The 16,737-nt window shown below is 49.8% G+C and overlaps 7 protein-coding genes across 7 annotated transcripts; 5 read left to right on the top strand and 2 right to left on the bottom strand.

The window, feature by feature from the left end:
• Positions 1 to 642: 642 nt before the first annotated feature.
• CI109_104170 (uncharacterized protein) lies at positions 643 to 2,801 on the top strand (the record flags this gene model as incomplete). Its single annotated transcript, XM_032004086.2, has 10 exons — positions 643 to 767; positions 856 to 908; positions 1,042 to 1,153; positions 1,297 to 1,369; positions 1,423 to 1,449; positions 1,536 to 1,574; positions 1,636 to 1,658; positions 1,733 to 2,087; positions 2,234 to 2,323; positions 2,622 to 2,801. 10 exons carry the CDS (start codon positions 643 to 645, stop codon positions 2,799 to 2,801), a joined length of 1,077 nt encoding a protein of 358 aa, XP_031861688.2.
• Positions 2,802 to 3,209: 408 nt separating this feature from the next.
• Positions 3,210 to 6,101, top strand: CI109_104169 (methylmalonate-semialdehyde dehydrogenase (acylating); the record flags this gene model as incomplete). Its single annotated transcript, XM_032004087.1, has 13 exons — positions 3,210 to 3,494; positions 3,829 to 3,962; positions 4,156 to 4,439; positions 4,519 to 4,621; positions 4,678 to 4,782; positions 4,837 to 4,907; positions 4,959 to 5,039; positions 5,094 to 5,190; positions 5,252 to 5,428; positions 5,491 to 5,574; positions 5,623 to 5,722; positions 5,855 to 6,001; positions 6,072 to 6,101. The coding sequence occupies 13 exons, from the start codon at positions 3,210 to 3,212 to the stop codon at positions 6,099 to 6,101; spliced, it is 1,698 nt and encodes a 565-aa protein (XP_031861689.1).
• Positions 6,102 to 6,275: 174 nt separating this feature from the next.
• Positions 6,276 to 8,590, bottom strand: CI109_104168 (uncharacterized protein; the record flags this gene model as incomplete). The annotated part of the gene is made up of 3 exons (XM_065967426.1): positions 6,276 to 7,315; positions 7,467 to 7,610; positions 7,990 to 8,590. 3 exons carry the CDS (start codon positions 8,588 to 8,590, stop codon positions 6,276 to 6,278), a joined length of 1,785 nt encoding a protein of 594 aa, XP_065823498.1.
• Positions 8,591 to 8,962: 372 nt separating this feature from the next.
• On the top strand, positions 8,963 to 9,999 carry CI109_104167 (uncharacterized protein; the record flags this gene model as incomplete). Its single annotated transcript, XM_032004089.1, has 5 exons — positions 8,963 to 9,318; positions 9,392 to 9,471; positions 9,542 to 9,617; positions 9,694 to 9,808; positions 9,877 to 9,999. 5 exons carry the CDS (start codon positions 8,963 to 8,965, stop codon positions 9,997 to 9,999), a joined length of 750 nt encoding a protein of 249 aa, XP_031861691.1.
• A 597-nt stretch (positions 10,000 to 10,596) lies between these two features.
• Positions 10,597 to 12,080, top strand: CI109_104166 (uncharacterized protein; the record flags this gene model as incomplete). Its single annotated transcript, XM_032004090.1, has 3 exons — positions 10,597 to 10,877; positions 10,964 to 11,573; positions 11,634 to 12,080. 3 exons carry the CDS (start codon positions 10,597 to 10,599, stop codon positions 12,078 to 12,080), a joined length of 1,338 nt encoding a protein of 445 aa, XP_031861692.1.
• Positions 12,081 to 12,357: 277 nt separating this feature from the next.
• CI109_104165 (uncharacterized protein) lies at positions 12,358 to 13,735 on the bottom strand (the record flags this gene model as incomplete). The annotated part of the gene is made up of 4 exons (XM_032004091.1): positions 12,358 to 12,836; positions 12,904 to 13,351; positions 13,458 to 13,536; positions 13,611 to 13,735. The coding sequence occupies 4 exons, from the start codon at positions 13,733 to 13,735 to the stop codon at positions 12,358 to 12,360; spliced, it is 1,131 nt and encodes a 376-aa protein (XP_031861693.1).
• Positions 13,736 to 14,557: 822 nt separating this feature from the next.
• CI109_104164 (uncharacterized protein) lies at positions 14,558 to 16,038 on the top strand (the record flags this gene model as incomplete). The annotated part of the gene is made up of 3 exons (XM_065967425.1): positions 14,558 to 14,841; positions 14,935 to 15,567; positions 15,774 to 16,038. The coding sequence occupies 3 exons, from the start codon at positions 14,558 to 14,560 to the stop codon at positions 16,036 to 16,038; spliced, it is 1,182 nt and encodes a 393-aa protein (XP_065823497.1).
• Between the last annotated feature and the right edge of the window lie 699 nt (positions 16,039 to 16,737).

Raw genomic sequence — 16,737 nt, 5'->3', positions numbered from 1 at the left:
GAGGTTTGGAGCCAATATAAGTATGCAGCTTGTATTAGGCATTTGCTACCGTCAGTGTTCGTGTGTACGCGTTATAGAGCGATAGCGAAGTGTATCGGACGTGATTGTTGACTTTCATGATAGAGATGAACGTGATCGAGTTGGATTTGGACAAACGTTGTTCTGTTAGCCGATAACCGAAGCTCGGAACGTGCAAGCTCACCATCATCACCCTGGATTGTACCCCATCTTACATCGCCCACGCACCTCTGCTCGTTCACCTCTACACTCACTGTTCATGCAGGGGTTCAGGAGTAACACAAGCATACACTTTACTCCTTTACTCCCTGATTCAGCATGACGAAGTGCGCAGTTCATTAGTACAGCGGATTTATAAATGACACACTGTCTTTGAATCATCGTTTCTACGCTTGACGTTGACTTTGTAAACTTGCTTCTCTTCTTTCGGCATCCTGTCTCGTCGGCGGCAGACATCACAATTGAATTCTTCGCACCGCTCGATAGAAGTGCGACTTCCGAATCGCCTTAGTTACGGTTCCAACCTCAACTACTACGACCAATCAGCTCCTCAGCTCTGCTCAGCACTGGCCGAGCGCCTCCCGAACCTACTGTTCTACGGACACGCAAACACACTCCAACACTATGTCATCCGCTCCCACTCCCTCACCTCGCGCGATATCGGAGAACGGTCCTATACCATTTAGACAGCCGAAGGACATTGAATGTTGGGGACATCGAGGTGCATCGGCTCATTTGCCTGAAAATACGTGAGTTCGTCGTCGAGATCACTTGAGAACTCGTCTTTAGGAGACGATGAAGAGCCGGGTGGATGCTGATTCTACATGACTGAGCTAGACTTGCGAGTTTTCAAGCTGCTATTCAAGAAGGATGTGATGGTATTGAGAGTGGTGAGCACCGTTCTCTTGACCGGCCACCAAACATCCGATCAGGCCTTGTCTCCGTACAGTGGACTAGAACTCTTCTGTTCTCCTAGCACTACCTCATAAATTGCATAGGTTAAGCTGACCACTCTCTCCGCAGACGTGCATGCAACTTCCGATGGCGTCGTGCTCATGTTCCACGATCCGACTCTGAATCGAACGACGACTGGAACGGGTCTGATCAAAGATCAACCGTGGAAGGACGTGATCGAGTGAGTCAAACTTGTACTTCCTCGCCAATGTGGTCACCAGTGTGGTCCGAGTTACAGACCACACAGGATCAGGCACACCAGTGCTGCTACGCTCCTCTGTTCGAGGTAGGTGACAACACAAGCTGACATGCTTGTTCAATCAGACACGTTCGGACGACCAAGGAGCCTATACAGCCTATCCCGCGTTTCGACGAGCTCATCGCATTGCTCATGGAGGTGAGTCATAACAATTTCACATGGTAGATGCCAGCTGATACGGTCCTCTGTAGCCCCAGAACAGACATGTTACGTTGAATGTGAGTTTCGCTCGCTACCATAGCAGCTGCGGTTCCATGGCACTACCAAGTCGGATATCAAGGCTGACATGGACTGAACATTGTAGATTGATTGCAAGATGCAGAACGACCCGGAACGACTTTTCGTGAGTAACGCACAGTGGGCACGAGTGCAGCGGGTACTGACTGACTGAATCACCTTCGCAGCCTGAGATGGCTAGAATCATTGGGTACGTCTTTGTTGACGATGTGACCGGTTCTTCGCAGTCAAAATTTCTGCTTGCTGACCACGTCTCCCTCGTAGAAAATACGACGACAACGCTACTTCCCTCTGTCCTCGAATCATCCTCGGTCTATGGCATCCACTGTTCATTCCTCCCTCCTTGAAATACCTCCCACAATGTCGCCGATATCATATTGGCTTCACGATCCCCGTCGTCCGCAAGTACTTCTGGGACCACTGTGATGGATTCTCTTTGTGTTTCCCATTGATGATGAGCGCCGAGGGGAAAGCATTCCTGGAGGAATGTAGAGAGAAAGGCAAAGAGGTGACGCTCTGGACGGTAAATGATGAGAGGGAGATGAGGGTAGCGATCAGCTGGGGGGTGAAAGCGGTTTTGACCGATAGAGTTGGCGCTTTCACCGCTCTGAAGAAGGAGGTGGGTTAAAACGTTCACCTTCAGTCCTAATCCACTCCCCACTACTCCAATGATTTGAACACTTTTCTGGGTCATACGCTACGTCTCTACTGTGCGGCATGCTGCAAATCGCTGATTTATTCTCTTTGTTCCTTCGCCTCCCGCAGATCGTAGCCAATCCCGAGAAACTACCTCTGGCGGGATTAGACAGGTTCACCTTCCCATGGTCTTCATGGCGGTATTACTCTGTAGCACACGTAACTTTCTCTCTGGCTTACAAGCTGTATCTGAAAGCTTACGGCCAGTTATCGGTTACCCCACTTCCTCTTCCTGATACCTCCTCCTCGTCTGAACGATCTGACGGAATGCCTATGACAACACCTTCTGGAACGAAATCTGATGGCGTGCCGCCTCTCTCTCCTGCTGCCGAACTCGCTCGTGTCATCTTGCCTAACGACCCGTCATGACTCGCTCAATCTGATTTATATACCGCCTCTTATTCGCATCGTCAACAATCAATATCAAACCTGTAAATTCCGCTCGACCCGATCACAGCACTGGATGATTCGAACTCAGCTCGACCTGATGAGAACAAACTGTTACAAACCCGGTCCATTGGCGCTGGTCGACTTGACCGAGTTCTCCATGGTCGCCGGTGACAGGCTAGAAGAAGAACAAGGAGATGGTGTAGTGGTCCCTCCGATGGTCGAGGAGATCAAGGCTCCGGCGTCGTGAGGAGGCTTCTCGCACGGAATGGGGATAACGATACGATACACGTGATTGATGACAGGACATTGATAGGCAGGACTCGTTTGCATATAGCATGGTACATGATAGCTAGAGATCATATCACCGATGCATAGGTTCGGATCTCGGTGTCATTATTGTCATTATTCATGCAAACCTGATAGGATAGTAGTCCAGGATAGGACGCCAATCTTGAAACTCGGTAAAGAGCCTGATCACCTGGTGATGAACTCGGTAAATGGGGTTAGACTTTTGCCGAGATTGTATCTCTCACCATATGACTAGGCGGGGGATGTCGTATCGCGTCAGTCCCATCAAACAATCTATTCATCTTTACTTCTCATCTTGCTCTATACTGTTCTATCTAAACAAAGCAAAGCAAAGGTCTGAATCAAGATGATAAGAACTACCACCGCCCGTCCACTCTCCCTCTCACTCTCAATGAGACTGAGAGCAACGGCACCCGCTACTCGGTCATTCGCCTCACCCGCCCTCGCTTCCTCTTCATCCTCCTCTTCAAAGGTTGAAAAGGGTACACTCTCACCTCTCGCACTCAAAGCAGCAGAGGAGGTGAGCTCCAAATGGCGGGGTACGACAGCTACAGGAGGGAAGACTATGAATTATATCGGGGGAGAGTTCACAGAGAGTAAGGCGGAAAAGTGGTTGGAAGTCAGGGATCCGGTGAGTCTTTTTTCGCTATATGCCAATCTGGAGATGGGTGTGGGATGTCTGTATTCCCATGAGGTGGAGATGGCTGTACCACGGGAGGGTTAGGATGCGTTTGGAACTTGTGATGGGCTGTGATTTGGCCTGTCTCGACGTTAGATGAAGGTGCGGTGTCGTAAAGAGGGTATCATGCTTCCACGTAGTACTCGGAGCCGACGGAGGAATATTGCGTGAATTTGGAGCTATCTGGACGTGCGCATATCTACAATCTCACAAAACATGGTGGTAGTGGTCCTTTAGAGAACCCCGCTAACGCATTCCTTACTTTTTGCTCCTGTCACCAACCTAGTCCACTCAAACGCTCCTCACTACCGTTCCAGAAACAACCGCCGACGAGTTCGCCCAAGCTGTCGAAGCGGCTAGTCAGGCGTACAAGACTTGGTCAAAGACTAGTATTATGCGAAGACAGCGGGTCATGTTTGAGTAGGTCTCTCCCTCCTTCCTTCCCTCCTTCCTTCCCTCCTTCCTTCCCTCCCTCCCTCCTCCTTAACAAATGACTGCTACGCTTCGGTGATGATGTGTTGTGTCTGGAGGCCCCATAGTGGTCGCGGCGTCGACGCGCACCAGTCACTCTTTTTTGGAAACCCCGCTGACTCACCCACTCCCCCTATCTTAGACTCCAGCACCTCATTCGTCAACACTCCCCTGATATCGCTAAATCCATCGTCCTTGAACAAGGCAAGACTTTCGCCGACGCCCAAGGCGACGTCGGACGAGGCCTTCAGGTCGTCGAGACAGCCACTGCTATCACCTCGACCCTCCTCGGAGACAAGTTGGAGGTCTCCCAAGACATGGATACCTTCTCAAGACGATTACCGCTCGGTGTGACGGCTGCTATCACGCCTTTCAACTTCCCTGCCATGATCGTCCTTTGGTCTGCTGCCCTTGCCACTGTCACTGGTGAGTGACTATTCTCTCGAAATTGATTCTAGTCTGGATACCATATCGGCCGTTGAACTTGGCTGACCATGAACTCAAGGTAACACCCTCATTGTCAAGCCTTCTGAGCGTGACCCGGGAGCGACCATGATCATTGCAGAGCTGTGCGAGAGGGCTGGTGTTCCACCCGGAGTCATCAATGTGTAAGCTGATCGAAGTGCAGATTTGCGAGATTGATGCTAACCTGGAATTGATGTAGTGTGCATGGATCTGCACCCACCGTCAACAGGATTTGCGATGATCCCGCCATCAAGGCGATCTCGTTCGTCGGAGGTGACAAAGCTGGAAAGCATATCTATGACAGGTGAGTCTCCCATGCCGCCACTATTACCAGGCGTTTGATCGACTACGATCACAGAGCTACTCCTCTTGGAAAGCGGGTCCAGGCCAATTTGGGAGCCAAGAACCATGCTGTGATCATGCCAGATGGTAAGTAGACCTTTGGACATCGATACGTTCGTCCCTGACCCTCTCCACCAGCGAACAAGAACCTCACCCTCAATGCGGTCGCTGGTGCTGCCTTCGGTGCTGCTGGTCAACGATGCATGGCTCTTTCAGTCGGTAAGTCTTGTGACTCTTCGACCTGTAGGAATGGAAGGAGCTGATATCTCACAGCTATCTTCGTTGGTACTGCACGAGAATGGATCCCTGAACTCATCGAGCGAGCAAAGGAACTGAAGGTATCAGGCGGATTCGAGGAAGGAACAGATCTGTACGTGTGTCTCAGCTGAGTGATGGACCATGTTCAAAAACAGCTGACACGATCTCTGCAGCGGACCTGTTATCTCGCCTGAAGCTAAGACTCGTATCGAGAGCTACATTGCGTCTGTCGAAGAAGAGGGCGGCAAGGTCTTGCTTGACGGACGAGGCTGTACAGTTCCCGAATACCCTCACGGAAACTTTGTGGGACCTACCGTTGTCGAGGCTGTGACAACAATGAAGGCCTACAAGTGAGTCAAGCGTACAATTCGCTTGACAAGTTGTTGGAGATACTGATACTTTGGCTGTGCAGAGATGAGATCTTCGGTCCTGTTTTGACCATCGTCTCAGCCGATACTTTGGATGACGCAATTGCCATCGTGAATGCCAACAGATAGTGAGTCAAGTCCGTCACACAAAGGTGATGTCGCTGACGATCGAGTAGCGGAAACGGAGCGTCTGTCTTTACGAACTCTGGATCGACAGCGAGGAAGTTTGAGCTCGAGGCTGAGCCTGGGCAGATCGGTGTGAACGTGGCTGTCCCAGTGCGTAATCAATTCCGTTTTCGTATTTGATCCCTCAACCGTACTGTCCAGCTTCGCTGTTCCAATCTATATCAATAATTTTGCCGAAGCGGTGCACGATGATACCGATGCTAATCGCTTCTCCACGTGCAGGTCCCTCTCCCCATGTTCAACTGGTCAGGTAACAAGGGTTCATTCAAGGGTGATATACCATTCTACGGCAAATCAGGACTCGACTTTTACACTCAGCGAAAGACAACGACGTCGCTCTGGCCTGCTGCTGATGCTGTTGGGAACCGGGTAAGTGGCGAGGTGTCTGGTCACAATATGGGTGTGGAAGTCAAGCTGATGTCTATCCAACCTCTTATAGGCAAGCGTCCACATGCCCCAGATCCACTAGTCTGGATGAGTATGAGTAAGATATGGAACGGACGGATCGGTTAGGTTGGTCTAGGAGGTAGATGCAGTCTCAATCACAGGTGATTTGTTCGAATGATGTATACATTATGCGTGAGAACTGTACAACGCAATGAAGGTTGGATTCGCGGTTCCTTCCGCTAATGATAACTAGCCCCTACTTTGCCGCAGCGGCAGCGGCAGCGGCAGCAGCAGCAGCAGCAGCCTCTTCCGCCTTTTCCAACTCGAACTTCAAATCCTCTCTCCTCATTATATTCTCCTCTTCAACCAACATCAACCTAGCTTTCGTCATCACGTATCTGATCTGCCATTGTGTTCTTGAGAGCAATGCCATCTCAATCTCGTCATCGTTGCCTGATTCTGGATCTGGATCTGGGTCGGGGATCGTATCGACCAATTCTGGTTCGAGGGGTAGATGATGCGATGGTGAAGGGTTATCATATGGATTCGGTATGATCCCGTCGACCACGAGTTCGGTTTTACTTCCACTTCTACTCCTCCTTTTGATTGGACTTTGACTTCGACTTCGAAGTCGTAATTCATCATCATCCTCCTCGTCTTCGTCATGTCCTGCAGCATCACTATCATCCGAATAATCTTTCTTTCTCTTTCCATCTTTTTTCTGTTTTCGATTACCACGTCTACCCTTCTCCATCTCATGTTTCGGATATCTCCCTCTAATGAATTTCATCATCTCAACTTCTTCATCTTCCACTTCTAACACTTCTCTCCCTCTGACTCGAGCGATGACATCGTACAGATCATCGTCCAATCTCAGATCAGCATCTGATTTGAGGGTGTTACCTGATAATCTTCGAGAAGGTCGAGTTGGACGAGCATTCCGAGAACCGATCCCTGTCCCTGTCCCTGTCCCGCTACCGCTACCAGTGCCGGTACCAGTCCCGGAGCCGGCGTAAACTGTTGGGATGACTATCGGGGTTGGGGGTAAGGGCAGTGGAAGTGGTTTGTTCGTCAGAGGTGAATTTGTGAGCTTTTTAGAACCCCGTCGACTGCTATCTGCAGTAGCAGCAGCTGTAGCGGTGACAGGGGTGGACTTGGATTTGGATTTGGAGGTAGTTCGGCCAGTGATGCTGGGTGAATCAAGCGAAGGGACAGCTGCGGGAGTAGGTCGGTCGGTATGTTGCGATCGGACATGTTTTCGAAGTGCGTCGGAGCGGGTGAACCGACTGTTGCAGCCTGTGAAGTGGAGAGCGACGTCGATGAGAAGGACGAAGAATGGGATTGGAGAAGGGAGGAACAGAAGATAAAGAGAAGATGATTGGTTGGGGAACCACCAGGTCAGCTTGCTGTGCGTAACCAAGCCACATACGCCCAACACCGCACTCACCAGGATGGGAACACTCGAACGGTCTTTCACCCGTGTGCATACGCATATGCGTGCTGAGCGAATGTCTTGACGCTTGTTCTGCGCCGCCGCGAGGACAAGCTCGCCAATGACATATAAACAATTCTTTCGTGGGTGCGACGTGGACTGAGGGAGTGAACGCGGGATTCGTGCGGTAGTAAAGGGAACCAGATGTATGCGTCGTCGAAAGTTGATGGCGATGAGTGTAAGAATGCAAGGACGTCGAGGATACAGAATGGTCGGATGAGGTTGATGGAACAGAAGAAGAGAAGAAGCACTGTTGTCAGCCAATGACTCCGGAGCGATATCGAACGTATGACATGGTGAGAAGGAAAACCAAAGCTGGGTTGTCAAATGATGAGGATGGGATCGTTGATTGAAGACGAAGAGGACGCCTCATTAGGGGTTTGACTGTAGGTCACCGTATACTGGTGCTGGGCAGATCCTCCAGGTGGGAGACAGAGAGTCGACGACGACGTGGGCAGGCAACCGGAAGATGACTTACCGTCCTTGACGTGTTCCACCAGCTCCTCTGGATTCTCAAAATCTCCCTCACATCCATCCCACTCGCAAATGGTATGCGTCGCCTCTCCTCCTCCGCCTCGTGCTCCTGAACCCGGAACTGAGCTCTTCCACCTTTTCTCCACCCCACTGCCTGAAGCTTTCATTTCCTCGTCTCCCCCATTCGTTCCTTTGCCACGAGGTGTACTATCGGTTCTCCTTGATGCTATCGGTCGACGTTGATGATCATCGTCCTCTTCTTCATCACCTAACAAGCCTTCAATCTCATCATCTACATCCATCATACTGACATCGGGACCATCATCCGCATCCGCATCTACGTCCACGTCCATATCGTCTTGTTGTTGTAAATCACGATGTGAGCTTGTTGTTGGTGATAAAGAATAATCAGGTCGAGCACGACGAGTTTTCTTAGGACTAGGAGAAATGCCGTTCCCGTTTTGTTTTTGTGCTGCGGCGGCGGCAGACGTTGGACGGACAGGCGAGTATCTTCGTTGGGAAGTACTGGCGCTAGCTGGAGAGAGGGGGGGAGGTCCAGCTGGTGGAGGGGAAGAAGGTGGTGGAGAAGAAGGATAATCGGACATGGCGAATGATACGGAAGTAGCTTCCAAGTGTATGACACAGCTGACGTGGATGTTTTGGTTCAAGCGGGCGTTGCTAAATAACCCTTTTCCTTTTCTTGGCTTGATGTCTGTCTTTGTTGCAGTTCACCAGTCGCTCGTGAATCCTCCACTCATCCTATTAACTAGTGACCGACGTGACGAGGAAGCCGATTGTTATGATCAAAGTGTAGGAAAATGCCACGTCATATCGTTCGCTGCCCTTCTGTCCTCCACCTGTTGTCAAGTTCAGCTGCACCTTCATGCTGTCGATCAGTTAGGATACATACATCATATTGTATACCTTTGTGCTAGTCATAGACAGTTCTGAGTCTGATCAGAAATACACACGCCGTAATGGTCCTCCCATCCGTCATCTCCGAACCTTCCCCAATCGACCCTCTGGTCCTCCTCCCTCTGCCCAACACACTCCCCTCATCCCCAATTTCCGACCTTGACCCCTTACTATCGGCCCTCGAAGCGCACCTCTCCCCATCCTCAACAAACGATCCCAATGTTACCAAACTACCTATACCGGTCTTGACGGCTCTGATGAGACAGATAACGAGACGGAGTCAGGTGTTGTTGAATGCTGCTCGGGTTGGCGCGGCGGAGGCGAGAGAAGAGCTGGATGGGGTAGATGGGGATTTGAGAGGGGTAGAATATGAGAGGGAGAGAGTCAAGGAGGAGATTGATAGATGTATGGAGTATGCGTGAGTGACATTATCAATCTGATCGTGACAGAGGGGCTCGGAGTTGACGTTGATGTTCATGCGTTTGTGATAGACCTGCATATGAGGAGTTGGACTTGCCGGATATCGAATCGTTCTTAGCTTCAGCAGATGAGAGTGTACTGTCCTCACTACGTAAGCTGTACCATAGCCTCGAATCTTTGCATAGTGGTATAGAAGCTAACGATCTCTTGATATATCATAGCACCGAAAGACGACGAGGGATACGAGCATGCTGTAACAATCGCTAGATTGGAGAACGAGCTCAACGAGATCACAAAGTGAGTGTCGTGTGCAAAGTCACAATCTTCTTTGTCCCTATACCGCCAGTATCTTGTATACTGACGTCCTTCCCAGGCGAGAAGCACACCTTGCCCAACTGACTAAAGATCGAGACGCGCTCATCAGAGCCAAGAAGGAAATCAAGATCAAATTCGATGCCGTTGATGTCCATCTTACAGGCTTTGGGAGGGTGAGTGAAATCTCAATCAAAGCTGGTATAGCATGAGACTAACAACACATTGGCATGTGTATGTGTAGAGCGCAAACGCTGTCGCTGCGAAATTAAAAGATGTAGCGGAAATCGCTGGATCGACAGCGGTCGCATCATCCACACCGGCTCCTAGTCCCGCACCCGCAATGGCACCGAGTCTGAGTTCTTAGATGGACGTGAAAACAGAGGGGGGGATGGGATCTGGCGTGGAAAGAAGAGACTATACCTAGCATCATCTATACCCATATATGTACAGTTTATCGGCGACATTCTGCATGTCGATACCCTCAGTCCCATGCCGTCTTTCGGGCGACATACGGCTTGAAACGATTCCGTTCTATCAGTCGACAACGACGACATTCAAGTGTAAGCGCCGATCTCGAATCTATGCATTGCAAGGGTTCCGTCTGTTCACATACATCTACTGTATTCATCGATGCTGATATTCATGGCAGTCGTATCGATGAGTGAGCGTTGACAACCTCAATTTGCTCCGCACCGATGATCAAGGTTATCTATCATGTATACTGTATGATTGACAGTCATTTCGAGGGAGTTGCGTCGTTTCAAGGTGTGTGGTCTGTGCTCAAACCCCTGCTTTTGTCCCGTTTTTCCAGCTTTGACCTCCTCGTAAGTTACCAAATTAATCAGAGGGACACGTACAGTATTTGTTCTTCTTTCTTTCTTGTTTCTCTCATTTCGTTGCCAAAAACTCCTCTTCTCACCCCTTCCGTTAGGATACCAGCTCCTTGAATTTCTCTCGCGACATGCCAACCCTCCTCGACCTTAGCGACGAGACTCTTCGCATCATTGCAGGAAACGTTCACGGCGACTCGGACATTCCCCTTCCTTCCTTTGGCGCGCACTGGGAGAATTTCAAAAGTGATATTCATCCGACAGTGGCCCGCGATTACCTTCGACTTCGACTCACCTGTAAGCGAATGCATCGGATATGCCAGCTGAAGGGATTACATTTGAGGGTTGGAAGTTGGAAAGATATGATGAAATGGATGTCCAATGTCCCTGATGTGGTGGTCCGAGGTGTCCGGTGAGTGCTAGGTCCCCTTCCATTACCAATTTCGATGACATTGAGAAACGACATGCATGAATATCATGGCTAATGTTTCCTCTTAGGCGATTGGAGCTGAGGCTGGAGCGACCGGATAAGGAGAATACCAAGCTCATCATCCCACTGTGGTCCGCAATAACCACTTTCCTCTCGAGTCTGACTTCTCTAGAGGAGCTCATCATCCATCATTTACCTCTCTGTCGACACCACACGCAACACACTAATCTCGAAGATCTCCGACTTCCTCCTCATGACTTCTTCCCGACACTATCAGCCTTGTCCATCCAAGTTCCATGTAGGTATTGCGCCAACACTCTACCCATGCTGCTAGTGCCGGCAGCACCGAACCTGCAAACTCTCAGGTTCTGTGCTGGGTACGGGCCCCTCGATTGCGGTGACCTTTTGCGCAACTTCCATGCGGTTTGGTCAATGCGACATCCAGAGACGCAATCGAGAATCAAATCCCTTATCATCAAACTCGCCTGTATAACTTTTCAAATTGTCAACGGCACTTTGTTAGCCGTCTCCCGTTTTCCAAGCATCGAAAAGCTTTCACTCCATCAATACACTGCTTACAACGACTTGCCAGAGGCGGTGATGGAGATTCAAGAAGCGCCGATGGAGTCCACGGACGGGCTAGCTATTACTCCTAGATCCCAGAGAATACAACACGAGGTGAGTTTCTGAGCGAAGCCATGCAAACTGCCCAGACCTTACAACTCAATCTCTCCCTAGAATTGCGCCATCCTACTCCTCGGAGCGATACCCACTTTGACATATATCGACTGCATGCTGGCCATCATTCCTCACGTGTATACCTTTGAGAAGTTCTGGGAACCCCAGTTGTGCGATCGTCGAAGATCTTTCACGGAGGACTATCAAGTATTCTCGGCAGTTCGGGAGAGATACGATCAACGATCACGATCCAGCATGATGAATAATGCCCGAGCCCTCATCAAACTCTTACCACGATTGGAATCCGGAGCTTTCTGGAACCAGGACCCAGACAATTGTTACGAGTGGAATCGATGGACGTGGAAAGTGGACCGAACCCAGACCGACCTCACACCGGTTTTCTGCCACGTTCCTATTAAGATCGCGCCAAAGTTCGGCCGTAACCAAGACGGCGGTATGGACGAAGAGGATGATTATGGGTTAATGGACGATATGGACGGACAATAAAGCTGGACTATGCGCCTTGCAGACATGTAGGTCAAAACTTGTTCGCAAGTCGGTGGTCATCAGGTTGTTCGAAGCTTATAGTCATTCACTCCCTTGTACAACAGTTACAGAACCAGCACGATGAGGGAATCGTGATAGCAGTTTTCTCTCGCACTCGTTTATACAGGTGTGCATCCGAGCGTTTCACGTCTATGCAAGCCACATGACACCTCCATTGTGCTATCATACTATCATGAATTTCCGGTGCACAATCAAGCTTACTATCTCCTTCACGCCGCTACTCCGGCATGTCGTCCACATTGAGCGGAAGATAAACCTTCGTTTGATTCCCCTTCTCTCTGAAAGCTCTACTCATCTCATACGCCTTCTTTCTCAACCTATTGATACTTCCCAACGGTCTATGATCAGCCAATCCGTCCCAGGGTGAAAGACCGATTCTGTCTTCCCACCAAATTCTCCTCGCATCGCTGAACGTCTCTTGGGAGGGGAAGGTAAGCGTCGCGAGATCATGCCATGGCGAAGTAAGTTCCGACCATTCGACGGAAGCATCTTCGACTGGATGAGATTTGAGATCCGAGGCGAATTGTGCTCGAAGCACGTATGACGTCCCCTTTGAGGAATAATAGGCTCTCAGGTGATCGCGATGAAAGGTGGTGTCCGCATCAGAGGGGATCGTCTGACCCTTGAATTCATCTTGGTCGGACGATGTGGGGAGGAGGGAGAACTTGGCCGCATAAGGACCGAATTTGAATGCAGCTAGACAACAGAACCCAAAACTTCATTATTCAGCCGCAATTACTTGATGATAGATCATGGCACTCACATTGGGAATACATAGTCGCCGCAACGACGTATTCATTTGGCAACATACTCGGTGCGAATTGCTTCAGCCTATCCGATCTCTTGGCCAGTTCCGCTTGCAATCTCGTCGGACTATCAAAATACTTTGTCCTCAACTCGAAGATCTCAATGGTTGTATCTAGATCCGTCAACTCCACAATTGGAGCATTGTTGAATAAGAAATCTTGTGTACCAGCTTCTGTCGATCCGTCCGGAGCGGGGGAAAGTCGATGACCTCTAACATCAAAGATCTTGAGACCGAATCCTCGGGGCGCACGTTGGTTGTCTGGCAAGATGAAGGAGGGTTCGTTGGCATATCGACCTATGGCAGGGTGAGAAGCGCCGGGTGTGGAGAAGAGACCGTGTTGTAGATGAAGAGGGATGTCATCGTTGATCTTGAGTGTGCCTTTCACGAAAGCGAGAGACTTGACCTGTGCATTTACGAGGCTACCATCAGCTATCACAGTCTATGACATGATAAGATACGAGAGCAGCCCCCCCCGTCCCCCTCGGTCTGGAGGAACGCTCGCCACTCACATGGGTCCCTCGGAACTTGTGCTGGTGTGCGTCAAAGTTGTGCCTTTGCATATCATGTACCAGCTCTCCTACTCGCAAACTGTCGCACGGAAAGGGGTCAGCATTCACTCCTTTTATGATCCAGATGATCGTATTATTCACGCCCCTACTTACATCTTCTCATCCTCGTCCGGCTTGATCTCTTCCGTCTGATCAGCCTGTAACCAATCCTCCGGCTCTCTAGGCTTGGTCACAAATCTCTCCTGAACGGCTTGAACGGCGTTGTTGATCGTCTCCATCGTGTTTGGGTGAATACGTACAATTACTAATACTTTCAATTGTGTATGATGTAGTTTATCAGATAGATACGCATCGAAAGACGAGAGAGAATAGATGGCTCAGAGGGTAATGTGATATGCATGATTGGTCAAGTACGGCCAGCGGATACTGTATACTCGGAGTGATGTAATCTTTCGGTGACTAACTAACTACCCTTCAGTCCCGGTGTCTGATCGAGACGGCGTTGACCGGCGCAGCACGGTTCCAGCGGAGGGGTACCGAAATCGACCTGCATGAGGATCAAGCAAGCTATGATGACGTGATCAGAGTCGTTTTACATTGGCGGCCAGTAGGATATGTTCGAACTCTGCGACCATTGCCTTTTATGCAGCTATCTGAATTGATGTGTTCATGGAGATAGCCGAGGCGTAAGAAGAATGTCATGATGGGCGACCGACCGAAAGGAACGAGGTCGTGGACTCGAAAGGTCAGCCCGTACAGCTATGGAATCCTCGCTCGTGATACCTCGACTACTGTACCCTTCCGTCCACATCGTCGCGTCATTCTCCCACACTGGTGTCGCATAGCAATATCGAACCGCTGCGATTCGGCGTCAATGTATTTTTGGAAGCGTACTGACTAATCTGGAGCAAGTCCAGCACAGCTTGTTAGTGACCCTTGATGCGTGTGCAGCGTTTCAGGTGGTGATGCCAGGATGTCTATAAATCGAACAATGTCATCATCTCTCCTTGTCTCTCAGTTCTCATCTTTATCATCGTGTATCATCAGCAGCGTTGCAGATCAAGTTCGTTGCAGTGGCTCACAGCATAGTATCACCCACAATGCCAAAGGGCTTGCTTGACCTTGGTAACGAGAATCTCTTCCGCATTGCATACTTTGTGCATGGCGACAATGTCATACCCACCCCATCATTCGGCTCTCATTGGGAGAACTACAAGAGTGATATCGATCCGAGCGCCAGTGAAGCTTATAGAAATTTGCGCAGGACGTGCAGAAATATGGTAGGACTGCTGGAATTAAAAGGACTGCACAGGAGGATTTCGAATTGGCAACAAATTGAGGACTTAATGCTAGATGCGCCTCCAGATATTCTTAAGGGAATCAAGTGAGTGAAACGTGGGTCAATACGACATGGCACTGCACTCCCAAGAGGTCGCTCGTCAGAAAACTGACGTGTTCCATAATCGCGTCCCTCCAGACGACTTGAAATAGACTTCGGCGAACAAGACTTGGCATCGCATGCGGTCTTCCCTACATGGACGACAATCACAACCTTCTTGGCAAGTCTGAGCAACTTGGAAGAACTGATCATAAAAGACCTTCCAATCTGTCGACACGAGCATATCGGTCACACAACAGAAAGCCTCCGATCTCCTCCCTATGATTTCCTCCCTCATCTATCGGCCTTGTCAATACAAGTGAAATGCCACGATTGCACAAGCCTACTTCCGTCACTATTCATCCTCGCGGCCCCTCAAATCCGTCACCTGAAGATGTGTTATGAAAATGGGACATTCGACACGTCAACACACGTGCTTCGATGTACTTTCGCAGATGCCGCATTCAAGTGGTCCTTGAGGCACCACAACGACGAGTTCCCAGTCGAAAAACTTTTCCTTCGTGTGCCCCTCGATGGACGTAATGCCCTTACAGCCCTGAATACCATCACATCGGCTTCCAGGCTTCGTGTACTTTCGATCATCACTTGCGGTATTGATCCGGACCATGAATATTATGCGATGGACGGTTTGCTGTCCTTTTCCTACGAACCTGATATCGGTATAATTGTGTCAGAGTGGATGATTCGGGCGGTGAATCTCATACAGCTCGAGTATGTGTGCTTCCGCTGACAGACAATCGGGTCGCTTCAATCGACACAGTTCGCAACCAGCCTAAAAGCACATCCCCGCTTGGAGATACTGGACGTCATAATCGAGATTACTCTCGATGAGCCTCGTCCACTACCAATAAGCCGACGGCTCGTCAAACGAAATCCACCTTTCTGACAGAGCGTAACTGTTCCCAAAGTTCCCAAAGTTCCCAAAGTCTTTTCGACCGTACGATGATCTACGAAGAAAATTTGAAGACAGCCATGGTTCAGGCGGCACAAATGTTGATAGACGCCATTCCGTCACTTAAATCAGGGATCTTCTGGGAACCATCCGAACCCTGGTCCTGGAATGCTTGGTACTGGTCACTCAAAGATGGCATAGAGCCGGCGATAGTGACTGACTCATCACCTCTATCGGTGTGCAAATCCTTTGCACTCAACCGCGACGGTACGGATTTCCGCTCGTTATGAAGATTGGCGATACCTCAGGACATCGGAATCACGGGCTGCGGGACCGAGTCAAGCCATCATTTTATACGCGTTGTAAATATATACACAAAATACATGTACTGTAGACCTGGCTCAGTATCGCTAGCTTGGTGCGGAGAAGGTTGAGAAATGTGGCAATCAATTGATGAGAATCATTGATCGGAATGAACTCACGAGTGATTGTGTTCAGCTTTTGTGGTCCTACTTTCTGTGTCCCATGCCACTCCGAGACGGACACTGCACTCAATGACTGGCTCCGTGCGCAGTAGACATACCGCAAAGCTATTTACGGCGACGGGGTTGATTGGTTGTTGTGGACACTCGCGAGGCCTCACACACATCGCACACACGCCGAGGGGACCCTGAACAAGTGGTGTTTCAAGTCATACGCTTTGACATCTTACTTTCCCGTAAGTTACAATACCTTCATCACTGTGGTGTGCATCTTCTAACTTCTTCCACTTTTTCATCATCGCAACTATATGTTATAGTGCAGCATCATCGGATAACTACATCACGATGCCGAAAGGATTGCTCGACCTCAGCAACGAAACCCTTCTCTACATCGCCCAGCTCGCTCACGAGGATAGGGATATACCGATCCCATCATTTGGTGCTCATTGGGCGAATTATGCCAGTGACATAAACTCCTTTTCCTCATAAAATCACAGATACTTGCGG

Source organism: Kwoniella shandongensis, chromosome 7 (assembly GCF_008629635.2).
Source record: "Kwoniella shandongensis chromosome 7, complete sequence".
Taxonomy (NCBI): Eukaryota; Fungi; Basidiomycota; class Tremellomycetes; order Tremellales; family Cryptococcaceae; genus Kwoniella; species Kwoniella shandongensis.
This window is presented reverse-complemented; position numbering and strand designations above follow the sequence as displayed.